This window comes from Vigna unguiculata, chromosome 3 (assembly GCF_004118075.2).
Source record: "Vigna unguiculata cultivar IT97K-499-35 chromosome 3, ASM411807v1, whole genome shotgun sequence".
In the NCBI taxonomy this organism is placed as follows: Eukaryota; Viridiplantae; Streptophyta; class Magnoliopsida; order Fabales; family Fabaceae; genus Vigna; species Vigna unguiculata.
In genome coordinates, this window is record NC_040281.1 from 60,464,227 (window position 1) to 60,479,144 (window position 14,918).

General features: G+C 29.4%; 1 protein-coding gene across 1 annotated transcript; it reads left to right on the forward strand.

The window, feature by feature from the left end:
* Positions 1–7,289: 7,289 nt before the first annotated feature.
* Positions 7,290–9,637, forward strand: LOC114178134 (serine/threonine-protein kinase RIPK-like). The gene is made up of 5 exons (XM_028063862.1): positions 7,290–7,840; positions 8,022–8,157; positions 8,270–8,406; positions 8,503–8,626; positions 8,734–9,637. The coding sequence occupies exons 1-5, from the start codon at positions 7,454–7,456 to the stop codon at positions 9,366–9,368; spliced, it is 1,419 nt and encodes a 472-aa protein (XP_027919663.1). The 5' UTR covers positions 7,290–7,453; the 3' UTR covers positions 9,369–9,637.
* Positions 9,638–14,918: the final 5,281 nt, after the last annotated feature.

The window sequence follows — 14,918 nt, forward strand, 5'->3', positions numbered from 1 at the left end:
AGTCCCAACTTTTGAAAAGATGCTTCAGTTAGGTCCTTTTCAACAAAAAAATATTAGGTCCTAAATTTTGATATAAATATCAATACTTAATTTTGTAAGTCATTTTAAATATCAATACAGTTAACGGCTATAGTAATTTTTGTCTGAAAGAGACCTGATTAAGACACTTTTCAAAAGTTTAGACTAGATTGACACATTTTTAAAAGCGGGTACCAAACGGACACATATGAAGGAAAGTGGGTACCATCCGACTAATTAAACCAAGAAAGAAATACAAAGAGATAGATTGGAAAACAGATGTTTGGGAAACACATAGATTGAGATTGAAGTAATTCTCGCATGATCTCTCACAGATCAAGGTTAGTATCTTATTATGATTTATGTTTGTCAGATTTATGATTCTTTTTAAGATGTCTCTCTAAATTAAGTTTATCCCAAATTAGTATAAACCTAATTATGATTTTAGAGATTCTTTTATGAAATTGGTATGAACCCTACTTATACTTTTTCCCAAATTATTATAACCCTTAATTATGAAATTTAGGGATTTTGTGTTTTTTTGCTACCTAAGGTAATTTTTTTTTAAAGTTTTGAATTTATACTGTGTTTCTTATTTAATTAAAGTGGTATGAGTTTTGTTATGTCTTGCATTGTGATAATTGTGATTTCTAAATATAAATTTTATCTTTTTTTCTAAATAGGTGAGATGTTAAATTTATATTAAAAAGATTATGATAAAGAGTAAAAGAATTAATTCCTTTTTTGAAGAAGAAAGTTTGTGATAAAGATGAAAAAAAACGGCATATATGTTAACTAAAATTTGTATGAGAACCAAGAAGTAAAGACAATGAAAATCAAATCTCTAAAGTTTCTAGAGTTATATATAATAAATTTAAAAATTCATTAGAATGCGATCTGGGAAAAGCGTCTTCAAATTTGATAATACCCACCAAATTAAATTGATGAGGTACACAGAACTTATCTAAAATAATATTCATGGTTTGGTATCATTATATAATAGCAAATAATAATCATATTTTTTTGAATTTTATTATTATGTGTGTTTGTTCTAAACAGAGGAAATGAGGAGAAAAAATGAAAAAAAAAATTTATAACTAAAAAAAATTATATATAACAAATTTAATCTGGCACCCCTAAATATTTTTTCCGAGTTCCACCACTGTTTTCATCGATTATTATTTTCGAATTCCTCCTTTTATTTATAGTCATGTGTACCTTTCTATTTTATGAGTCTTCAATTTATCGAATCCAATTTATATGTTCTGAGTTGTGCTCATTGGAGAAGGTAGAATGTGTGATATTCATGCTTTACAACCAGGAGCGGTTCTCAGTTTCCCTGCAGGGGAGTCATGGCTCGCCCTCCCCCTTCATCCAATTTTTAATATATATATATATATATATATATATATATATATATATATATATATATATATATATATATATATGCAATTTTAATATATTTGATATTTTTAAAAATTTTATATTCTTTTATGTTAAATATATATTTAATTTTTTAATTTTTATGTAAAATTAAAATTCGTTCCTAATATTTGAATTATTTACGATATACAGTGTTCGATACATTTTTATTTTAATATCTGTTAAAAAAAAATTTTAATACATAAAAGTTAATTTATTTAAATTAAAAATATTATATTTATTTATTTATAATTTAAAAACTAAAATATATTAAATATTAAATAGTAATAAATTTTAATTTTTCATCAAATTTAAAAACTAAAATATATTTAATCTTTTATCTCACACCTTCTAAATTTTATTTAAAAATCCGCCACTGTTTTAAACTATTATCGCTTTGTAATAGTAATAGGTTTCGACTTAACATCCAAATAGTTAAGTTGATTATCATAAGGATAAAAATTTTAGTTACCATGGTTGGACCGAGGCAGATATTTTATGAAATCATCAATTTTTTTAATGTTTGAGACACTTTCTTTCTACCACCGGTGCAAAAGTAATTTTTAATTTTTAATACCGATTATAAATCACCAAATATAAAAGGTAGAATTTTTTTCTACTGATTGACGTCATAACCGGTATAGAAAACCAATTTCAATACAAAAATTTCACTTTCTAGATGAAAATTTTACACAAACTTTAAAACCGATACAAAGTAAATCTTTTTTATACCATCATTATAAAAAGTTTACTTTTTATTCCATCTCTATCTATATTGATTCAAGAATCAATATAAAAGCCCTTTTTAACAAATATAAAAAGATAGTTCTACATCAATAAACACGTTCCGTTTTAATGTTAAACTTAATAAAGTAATTGATTTTCAACCTTCAAACCAAATTCATATCTAAATTAACACAGTTTTTGTGTATTTGGTGGTGTTGAAAAATCGATTTTAGTTTAATCAATTCATCAACGAAAAAGTTAATATTATTTATAATTTTTTTATTTTTAAATTGATTTTGAAACTAAACAAACACTAATATAAATGTAAACCTTTTTAAAATCTTCTATCTCTTATAACTTATTATTTTCATTATTTTTAATTATCAATTAAAATTTAACATATTTAAGAGTACTTTATTAATCATTAAGAGTAACATTATATGATAAATTTAATTATTTATTGTAAATATAAAGCATAATTTATAAGTTTAAAATTTAATTTATAAAAATTTTTTATTTTAAAATTTATATTAAAATTAATTTTACTTATTACAGATTTTGATTATATTAAAAATAAACATGTAATGTAGAGAGACTCTTAGCAACAAAAATAAAGTAAGAGTGGTTATTCCACCTTGGGTCCAAAAAAGGAATTGAAAAACGCGGAGAAAACCATGGTGGGACCACTTCCTCACTGTCCAATCAGTTTCGCCGTTTGGTGGACCCAACACAACACATAATACCCATTGCTAATCACATGTTATAATTTATAATCACTACAAATTACAGAATGGATAAGACTTTCAGACCATTTAAGTTTGTTGTTACTTGTCTTCTCCTAATATTTCGAAATAACTTAATCATGTATTTTATATTTTATTTTATTTTATTGAATACATATTAATATTTAATATGATACTATAGTAGTTTGATACTAAATACATCTACTAAACAACAAATTTCATTATAGTTTAAATACCTTTTTTGTCATCATTTTCGTAGTATTTGTTGCGGATGATCCTCATTTCGACATAATGTTTAAAATGGTTGTCATTTTTATCGAATGTTTAAAATGGTCCTCATTTTCACAATTCGTGTTTTATTTGGTTATTTTCTGTGACGCCGTTTAAATCAGTAACAGACAGGTGACACTATTTGTATTACGTTGCATTGGGGTGTGTTATGTGTACTGTACAGTGCTCCATTACTGATTTAAACAACATCACAAAAACGGACCAAATAAAACACGAATTGCGAAAATGAGGACCATTTTAAACATTTGGTAAAAATGATAACCATTTTAAACATTCTGTCAAAATGAGGATCATCCGCAATAATCATTACGAAAATGAGGACGAAAAAGGTATTTAAGCCTTTATGTATTATAGATTTAATTTATCTAATCGATGTCAAATTTTCATCCTAAATATTTCCTAGCACTAAAAACTAATGTACATTTCTTCCCTAAATTAAATCATCATTAATCAAATAAATTTTGCATTTTCTACAGTGATATCACATATCAATAAATAAAAAATGACAAATGCAAAAAATAACAAATATTCTTATAATAAATTTGTTTTGGATGATACTTACTTATGTATTATAAATATCTAATCAATATAAAATTTTAAACACAATTTTACAAAAGTTAACTATTCTAAAACAATAATTATAAAAATTAATGCATATATTTTTCCTAAATTATCATGAATCAAATACATAATTTAATTTTACTCAAATTTGTAAACCAAATCATTAATAAAATAATATTTGTAATGTTTTTTTTATAGAAGAAAGATATAATATTAATGAGATATGAATTTAATCTGTATAAATAATTGATACTATTTTTAAAATATAAATTTAAAATGTTTAATTTTTTTATTTTTACTGGATATGAAACTTAAACTCACGTTTAAATACTTGAAATTTTAATATTATTTGTGTAATTAGTTTTCAACTGAAAAAAATTGTATCGTCCCTTATCTCTTGGTTTTTCCTTTTTTATTCATTGAGATGACATGCATTGACTTTTGTAAAGAGAATCACGAAAACGACAATGTTAATACCTACTCCCTCACTGATGACCCTCTTGTTTTGTAAACCTTTGCACCACAAAATAGTTATTTTCTAATAAATAGTTATATAGTTATGGTATGTGTTTTATATGGATACTTTTGCTTTTTTGGCTGTCAACTTCAATTTATCTTTATTCTTAAACATGAAAATAATTAAGTTGAAGCTGAGGTCTTTTTGAAAGAGTAAAAAAATTATATTTTCAACCATAAACATTAATTTTGTGTGTAAAATATCATAATAGAATATTGAAAACATATTAACCTTTACATTGATAATTATTTCTATTATTTAAGTAATCCTCATTTTGTTTTTTTAAATATAAGATTTGAGACATGAATAAGTTATAAGTTGAATTGTATCAGGTGAAGTATGTTATATTTGAGAAACATCATAGTTTACAAATTCTAAAGTAGTGTCATGTTTCATATAAATTTGAAGAGTAGGTTTTCTGTATGTCTGTTTAGGAATCTCAAATCTGCCAGGTGGATTTGCATTACTTTTAAAAGAAGAAAATTTTGTTGAGTATAATTACTCCAATGAGAAATTCGACAAATTTACTAAAAATTGACGGTGGATTTTAAAATTTCGTTCAATGGATCCAATTTAGAACGTTTTTATCCTTACTAGTTGTTTTGGGTGTAGGGACCAAGCACCTATTAATACCACTCCAACAATTTTACTATTTTCTCCTCGATACTTTCTCTCCAAACAATCTGCTAAAACTTCCACTTCACACAATCTTCTTCCTTGTTCGATCGGTTGAATAGACGATCGGTCGATAAGTGTAACTGCTGTAATAAATGCAAAATTAAGATTCTCACCAACCTGCATTTGGGCCCTATTTATAGTTTTCGGTGTGGGCCTATAATTATGGCTCCTTAATCACGGCCCATTGATCCCTTAATCGTGATTACTGACTTGTTTAATTTTAATTAATTCGGCTGACTGGTCCAGGTTTTCTGTTTGGCCGATCGACCGATGGTCGCTTGGCCAGGCGGGTTATCTTTTATGAGTTAACAGCTTTAAGTAATGAAACGTATTTAATTTGTGTGGTCGATCGACCAATGATTCCCTTTATGGGTCTACGTGTTTCCTCTATGTGGCCGATCGACCGATGATCCCCTTTATGGGTCTACAAGTTTCTTCTTTGTGGCCGATCGACCGATGATCCCCTTTATGGGTCTACGGGTTTCCTCTTTGTGACCGATCGACCGATGGTCCCCTTTATGGGTCCACATGTTTCATCTGTGTGGCCGATCGACCGATGATCCCATTTATGGGTCCACATGTTTCATCTGTGTGACCGATCGACCGATGATCCCATTTATGAGTCCACATGTTTCATCTGTGTGACCGATCGACCGATGGTCTGTTCAGTATACAAACCCTCTCAGTCTTATTCGATGGACCAGTAGGCTGTGCGATGCCGATAGTCTGATGGACTATACAATACACTAGCCAAAGTTCATTCAGTGGACTGTAATTTCACTTAGCATATTCCTAAATAATTGACATTTAACTATATTTTATTTTGTTTAAATGTCTTTGATAATAGCTTTAAATCGATTAGAAATATTTATATATCGTTGTGTTTAATTCTTGTAATTACTTATTGAATGAAAAATGAGTTTTAAGTGTGTATTGAACACTCAAACCATTAATAATAAAAAATCTTAAAGTTTTATTAATTTTCAAGTCACTTAGATCAGAACCTTAGTTATGAAAAGGTGATCAATACTTTTAAGTGGACAAGTACATACAAAGATATATGCTTAAATACTATGAATTTTAAAATAAGTAAGCTCGAATCTTAAGTTAAGTTTTATAGCGTAATAACATAATTGTATATGATAATAACATTATTATAATATTTTGAAATATTGGCACTTAAATTTTTCTATTAATTTTAAGTAGTTACCCTTATCGTTATATTTTGTACATTATCTTAAGACTTAAAATCAGATCTCAGTGGAACAGTGAGATGTTAATAAATATGTTACAAAATCTATTTTTTGTACTTAAACAATACCTAGTAAATATTATAGCATTCTGTATTTTTTATATATTTAAACTTATTATATTTCTTATTATTGTTAAAGTTTTATAATAATTAAAAGTAATGGCAGATAGTATACAATATAGAAGCTCTCATCTCTTAAACTCATATAGAAGCTCTCATCTCTTAAACTCATGTAGCTACCTTTTAAAAGTAGAACTATAAGATTTACACGAGGGAACATAATAATGCAAGAACATCATTGCAGTTCTCCATTTTCTTTGATCCCAAGAATGAACGCTGACACTAATCACCCAAATGACCCGTTTTTATGAATGTAGTGTTTTTATTTCTCTGTTTCTATTATGAAGTTTCAGATAGCACGTGAACAAAACAAAACTTGTCTTAAAGAAAGCAAAAGGTCAACGTAATCCCATGAGAAAAAAATAAAATAAAATACGAAAAGGCTTTGTAAGAACAACGCACTTAGGGAATCTCTTCCTCTTCCTCAAAATGTGAATCCACATTTCAAAACAATAAATTTATTACTCTTTTTTTCTTATAATGTCTAATTTTCTTATCTTTCCCATAAGAACCAGTGTCAGCAGAAAAACATCACCAGATTTGTTTAAAGATAATTAGTATATTGAGATTTAGAAACTTATTTTGGATTGTTGTGAGAAGAAAATGAAAGGACGCAATCTGGAAGGCACGAAGGTGCTTAAAGGATTCCAAATTTATGAGCACAAAGTGGTGCAAAGTCAAGGAGGGGTAACCGCGTCATTTTCTTTAGCCCACCTTAGACCTGCGATACTACTCGGTTCCCATTATTGATCGAATAATTAACCTCTTCAAATCTTTCGTCTTTTCATCCTCGCCAAACACCAACCACCTTTTTTTCTCTGTTTAAATCTAAACAAGGTAGAAATTTTCCATTTATTAAACAATCTAGACAACTACTAATAAAAATAAAATAAAATAAACGGAGGAAAATCAACACGGCTAGAAAAGTTGCTGCAACACCCATCAGCACAAGATTTTAAATCCATGCTATCCCTCTACCCCTCCCTTTAAAATCTTCAACCTTTTTCCATTTCTACCATACCATCTCTATCTATCTTCCTCAAACTCACATCTTCTTCCCAGAAAAACATAACTTTTGCAGCATAAGACTTATCAGATTGAAGAAAAAACATAAGGGTAACTGACATGACAATCGGATGGGGTTCGATCTTCTCTAGTTGTTTCAGGAGTGAGTCTGTCTCTCCTTCTCCCAAGCCCACCACCAAAGAGGTGGCTACAAAGGGTGGCTCTTCTTCCAACAGGGTCTCCATCATGGACTTGAGTTTTCCTGGCTCAACGCTTTCGGAGGATCTATCCGTTTCTTTAGTTGGGTCTAATCTCCATGTTTTTTCACTCGCCGAGCTCAAGATCATCACACAGAGTTTCTCTTCGAGTAACTTTTTAGGAGAAGGAGGTTTTGGACCTGTCCACAAGGGCTTCATTGATGACAAGGTTAGGCCTGGCCTCGAGGCTCAGCCGGTGGCCGTCAAGCTCTTGGACTTGGACGGTTCTCAGGGCCACAAAGAGTGGTTGGTGAGTACCCCCTTTTCACCTAATGCAAATGTGGATGGATATTTTTATTTTACAAATTAAATTTTTTCATTTTATAATGTGATACTGACCGGGTTTAATTTCATTTATTGCTTAAGATTTGCTTGATTAATAATGACTGAGTTCTGACTTCTGACCTTTCCCTCTGGTTTGGTGATGACAGACGGAAGTTGTGTTTCTGGGTCAACTGAGGCATCAACATCTGGTGAAGTTGATTGGATATTGCTGTGAAGAAGAACACAGGCTTCTGGTATATGAATATCTACCACGAGGCAGCTTAGAGAATCAACTATTTAGAAGTAAGATTTCTATGAAAACAATATAGAACTTAAAAGACACTTTCTTTATGTATCATTAAATTCACTTTGCATAGCGTTGAAGGACTAAACTTTAACTTTTTTTCTGATGCAGGATTTACGGCATCGTTACCATGGTCAACAAGAATGAAAATTGCAGCGGGAGCTGCAAAGGGTCTAGCCTTTCTACACGAAGCAAAAAAACCAGTCATTTATAGAGATTTCAAAGCTTCAAACATACTGTTAGACTCTGTAAGTAATCATTTCTCTGTCACACTCTAGTGTTGTTCCGTTTCAAGAATTGGGTTATTATTAACTTATTAACTCACTGGTCATTCATTCTTTCAGGATTATAATGCAAAGCTCTCTGATTTTGGCTTGGCAAAAGATGGTCCCGAAGGAGATGACACACACGTTTCAACTAGAGTGATGGGCACACAGGGGTATGCGGCCCCAGAATACATCATGACAGGTAAAAATAGTTTCACCAAAAGTAAAACATGTTTCACTTCAACAGCGATTAATGAAGTAGTTGGTGGCTGAATTCTTACATGTGCAATGTCTTTTTCTTCCATATAGGACACTTGACAGCAATGAGTGATGTATACAGTTTTGGAGTTGTTCTATTGGAGATTCTAACAGGAAGAAGATCAGTGGACAAAGGGCGCCCCCCAAGAGAACAAAATCTGGTGGAATGGGCCAGACCTGTTCTGAATGATCCCCGGAAACTGGGTCGAATAATGGATCCAAGACTTGAGGGACAGTATTCTGAGGTAGGGGCAAGAAAAGCAGCTGCATTGGCTTACCAATGTCTCAGCCACAGGCCAAGAAGCAGACCCTTGATGAGCACTGTGGTTAGTGTTCTTGAGCCTCTTAAGGACTTCGATGATGTTCCAATTGGACCCTTTGTTTACACTGTTCCTACTGATCATAATGAAACGCCAAAAGAGGTTGAAACACCAAAGGATAGGAAGAGGGATCATCACAAGAACGGTCATAGACATCATGATCACGATGAGGCCAATAAAGATGCAAATGGTCACCATCACCACCACCGAAATCGTCGCCACAATAGGCCTCATCCACTTAAATCACCCAAGACACCAGTTTCATCATCAGAGTCACACAATAGTGAACACCGAAATGCTAGAAGAAGTGGCTCAAATTCACCTGATACCCCCATTGCATCAGAAGCACAAGGAAGCATGGCCTAGTACACACACACACACACATCGATCATACTGTAAATACCTATTTACTGGTTAATTATTAGAGGTGATTACATAGTAGTGCTAGTACCAACGAGTCTTCAAGCGAATAAAAGACAGAAAAGGGTGCAGTGCAGTGCAAAGGAAAACAGGATTGAGTATTTTTTTTCTATTTATTTATTTGTCCAGTTTCCGGAGGAAGTTAATTATTTTGAATTGTGTATAGAATGATGAAATTTTCCCTGATGAATCAATCAAACGACCAGTTCAATAAATAGACAATTCCAAATTACCAAGTTTAAAAAAGATCTGCAACAAAAGAGAGTACAGCTAAGTAGTTTGACCAATTGCCAATTCCATATGATAGTAATTTATTTGGTCAGAGTGCAATACAGCAGGAAGAAACGCCGCCCTCACCATTATTTTTTTAGTTTACGCCACATTAAGATTCATTTTTATAAAATAAGTAACGATTAAACAAGAAAACATGTTATTATATCGTGATTAAGCTTCCATAGTGTGAACATGGTTTCTCTACCACTGAAAGAAGATTGCGTGAAAATATGTGGTCCTGGCATGTAAGGATAGGGAATATCAATTATTAAACAAGATGACGTGCATGACAGAATGTCACCAACTTCACCATAGTGCGCAAGAGGTAGAATCCAAGTGTGTTTAAGAAAGTAAATTTTAGCGGTAAAATGATTATATTAGTTGTCATCATTCAAAAAATATACTCATGAAAGAATGATAGAAGCAAAAGCTCTGAAATCCAGACAGCAAAACTGTGTCGATAAATTCATAGTCTCTGAAACAAATTGAAATAATGCAGACCAAAATATATAATATATATGAATGCATTCAGTGACCTTGGTAGATTAGATTTGACAATAAGGGCTGCTTCTGCATTATATATGTAGGTTTTGAAACTTACACGAGAGTGTGTGTGTCTATATATGTATAATAAGTTAATAATTAATATAAGAAACAGTTGAGAACTGGTATTTGCCAAAAAATTCCACATTAGGTGCTGCTAATTGTCAAAACATTAGGCGTTTAGCCTTAACTGGTAGTACTTTTAAGTTATTATTAAAAGAGAGCAAGTGGTTATATAATTGAAATTAAGGAAAAATGAATCAAAGATACGTGTGTTTAAGAAAAGAGGGGACAAATTCATAGAGCTACTTTCTTCTTTGCTGATAACAATAATACAACAGTTGATATTGGTCAACAATATCTGCTAGAGAGTGATTCTCGAGTCCAGATTCTCTACTGATTTTTGTTTGTACTGTCCTCAGTTGAACATTAAAAATACACTGTGTTGATATTTTAAATATCTTTTTAATATATTTTAAAACATCAAAATTAATAATAATTAATGTATTATAAAAATACAGTAGAGAAACAACACAAAAGAAACTTTAACAAATAATTCAAATTCGTGATTCTCTTCCAAAGTTAAATAGGTTGGCCTTATTAAATTGGATGCGGTCATTTATTCCTTCTGCTATTACCTACCTACTAATATAGCCTTTGAGAATCGATCTTTGATCTTAAATTTCAATTTCATTAAAGAAGGTATTCCACATGGTTATTTTCTTAATTAGTTAGGTAGTTATTTTCATTGGAGTAATAATCCTTTATCATGAAACATGAAATTAAATGAGACACTTCACTTTAATTTGGCTTATCCAAAAAGTTATTAGTTTTCTTTTCAATTAAACAATAAAGTCCTCTATACTCTCCAGTACTGTAGATTGAATGCATATTCATTGAGAATACATTAATTATTATATTTATGAACTAATTTTCTATTTAATGTAACAGATTGTTGGATTAATATTTTAATAAATATAAATAATGGTATGTTTGAAAACATTATAAAATAACCACAGTTTTGGAATGGAGTAACATTTTTATTTTAAACAACAATTTATATTATTAAAGCTTTGTCCTTTTCATAGAGAAATTTATTACTTTCATGGATGAAAGATCTGCTGAGATTTAAAGAATCTTTTGATTGAAGAAGTCTTGGTGGTTAGAAATTGTATATGCTGCCCATTTTTGGCTATATAATCAAATACTATATTCCCTACACAAATTTGTCACATTGAGTAATTTCAATTTTGAGATGTTTTCTAAAATATTTAGCCATTAATAGTTATTCCTTGGTTTCTCTACAAGATCAGATTCCCATTAGAATTTAGAAAAGTGAAACTAATGTGTATGCTTGCTCAGTTGGAGGGAGATAATTCCTTATTTAACGCCGCATAAAGGCCATTTTCTCACTCAAAATTTACGTAATTCATATTTTTATGTAGATTAATTGCATTATAAATCTATCTAAAAAGTTTTTGTTTTTATTTTTATAACCGATCTAATATCTATCTAAAAATTTATTCTTTTTATCTCGAAAACAGTTTATATATATATATATATATATATATATATATATATATATATTCAGAATTTATAACCACTTGTAAAATTGACAATTTGAATGTGCAAATTGAATAATTCATCTTAATTATTTTTCTGGTTAATTTTTTACTGGTGTAACTTGTTTATAGGTAAATTAGGTAAAAGATCGTTTCAATTATATTATTCAATATACTTTAACTTTAGTTCTTTCTTTGACGCAGATATGTTTGTTTAAATTGGATAACATATATAAAAAAGAAAATCATTAGGCGACATATAAGTTGAAAATTTTGGGATTTTGATGTTTAAGAGGCCTATCAAGAAATGAATATGATATGAGTAAGGATTTAGTTTCATGTATGTTTAGTGATATGTAATTTATTTTAAATGTACATTGTTTTCTAGGTTTTTGTTTTATTATGTATATTCATAATAGGTTAAAAAGAGGGTTAACGTACAATGTACTTCTCTATTCACTTTGGACTTAGGGTAGGGTTTGGGTTAAGATGATAAGGGGGTGCTTATATCGTTTAGCGGTTGCATTTAGTAAATTAGAACACATTTTCCTTATCAAAGCTACGGGACCAGTTTCATTTTTTTTTCTTTTCTTTCTTAATGGCAGCATGCTTTTCTTTTTTCTTCTTCTAGACTCCACCTCCTGAGATTTTCGTCCGTCACTACATATATCTTGCTTTTCCTTTATTTGATAATTTATCTTTTAGCTTGTTTCATACAAAAAATGCATACTAATAAAGTATTTTTCCCTCTGCATGTTTCTAAATATTTTTGAGACAAAGAAAAGAATCACGACATGTTCACAGCTTTTACATTTCGATCCCAAAATCATGATATTGTTATTTTATTTATTATTATTTGAATAATACTTTATTACTAAACGGAATTGTCAGAAAAAAATCTCATATCGACTAGAGATAAGTCAATTTTATAATATATAAGTGGATGCAAATTTCACTTTACAAACCTGTTTTGTGGGATGAATTAGACTTAAAAACTCATTTCTAACATAGTATCAGAACCAGGTTAAAGTTTTTACTAGAGAACTTTCTTAGACATCTTGTTGGGGGTGTGTTTGAAGTTTCACATTAACTAAAGATAGGATACCAAACTTTTGGCTTACATCCTACAAGAAAGAGGCAACAAACAACCAAGAAAGATCCTAACAAAGTCTTAGGAGCATGATTAATAGGGTCTTGTGATGTGGTTTGAGAATGACCCATGAGGTTCTGGTTGCAAATGAAGTGTCAAGCGTTAGTTTGGGATCTGGTGAGAATACCTATATTTATATTCCCTTGGGCACATTAGACGTACGTGAGAGATTTCGTTTTATGTAATAAAACATAATTGTAAGGTTTAATTAAAAAATTAACTTTAAATAAATAGCTGTGGCTTCAACTTGCAAGAGACGCGTTTTTGTTGACCCATACCAAAGGGTTTTGTTGACAGAAATTGCAGCATTTGTGCACACTAGTTTGACCAAAACTTCCAAAAGCAGAAGCTAACATAAAACTGTGATTCGTGAGAAAACAGACATGTCTTCAAAGGTGAGGGGGAACCACAAATAGCTTATCGTGTTAGTGATTAATTATCTACATATATAGTATAGGTTATAAGAATTTAAGTGTAAAGTTTAAATATCAAATTTTTTTATATCAAACAAACATGTTTGTTGTTTTTATTAGTGTATTTGATTAGGATGTGACAGATTACAAATTTTGAGTGGTTAGTATTGAAGTTAACTACAATTTTCGATTTCTATTAGTGTCTTATCTAGCTAGATAACTAATAATAAAACCAAAATCAATAGATTTTGTTACCTAAATTCATGAGTGGTGGTGATACACTGTTGTTGTTGTAATTTGTTGATGAGGAAAGAAAATGGACAGGCTGGCCACAAATTCACCGACACCATCTACTAACCCTAAGTCAATGATGTATAGTGTGTTTAAGATAATGTTCACATAATTGATTCTATAAAAATGATTTTGAAGTAATTATGTTGATGGATCTTTTGTAAAAGGAAAGTGAATAGTAACATTTGATATCACTATCTATTAAACTAAAGCTACACTTCTTCAATTTAAAATTAATTTTAACTATTCATAATAATTTTTTAAACATACAAGAAATTAGATACCACTAAAAAAATCATTAATATTAAAAATTAAAAACTAATTTAGAATCAATAATAATAAGTAATTAAAATCTAGGTAACTTATATTAAAGAATAATTTAGATTTCAATTCATAAACTAATTATGATTTTTTATAAATAATAGAGACTATCTTGGATATTAATAATTTTTAATTTGTAAAATAATGTCTAACTTAATCAATGAGAAATTATTTTTTATTTCTAAATTTTGATTGTTATTTAATAATTTACTCAATGTATTCTTGAAAAAACCATTCAACATATATATAATTTATTAGTATTAACTACTTAGTCCATATCAAATTTATTTACAAAGATGTTAATACTGTTTTTCATTGTCTAAAAGCTAAAAAATCCTTATAATAATAAATATTTTGTTATTCTTCATATAAAAAGTGTTGTACTTTTTTACTCGGTAACACTATAATAAAATCAATAAATATAAATATTATGCACTTTGTCACAACCCAGTCTTTCAAATTATTGATATTTTCCTTTTAGACTTTGTTTTTATATACATCAAATTCAACTATAAGCAGAAACGTTGATTTTGTACGTTGGCGAGAGTTTATACCCTTAACTTTGAAATATAGACTTTTCAAAATTTGATTTTAGTTTTAAGATTTTTGAAATAAATGTATGTTTGAAACTTCTATAAAAAATTTATAATCAAATTTACTTAATAAATTTCAAGACAATAAAAATTATTTGTGAAGTTTTAGTTCAATATATAGCTTTGAAGTAAAAAGCAGTTGCAGTGAGGAGAAACAAAATTTATCATTTTTCCTTTTACAAAATTAAGTTAGCTAAAGTCCTCGCATAATGGTAAAGACTTTGAGAAACATACATAAAAAAAGATAGTATCATTGAACTTTCTTTTTAATAATATGAACAACTTAAATATAAAGCATTAGGAAATTTATTGCCTGTGTATGAAAACACCTTCACCAATTCTATGATTTT

Excerpts from the sequence above, each read along its gene's own strand:
- LOC114178134 (XM_028063862.1), top strand. The coding sequence starts at position 7,454 with ATGACAATCGGATGGGGTTCGATCTTCTCTAGTTGTTTCAGGAGTGAG. Across the intron at positions 8,407-8,502 it reads CAAACATACTGTTAGACTCT|GATTATAATGCAAAGCTCTC; the intron begins GTAAGTAATCAT and ends TCATTCTTTCAG. Across the intron at positions 8,627-8,733 it reads CCCAGAATACATCATGACAG|GACACTTGACAGCAATGAGT; the intron begins GTAAAAATAGTT and ends TCTTCCATATAG.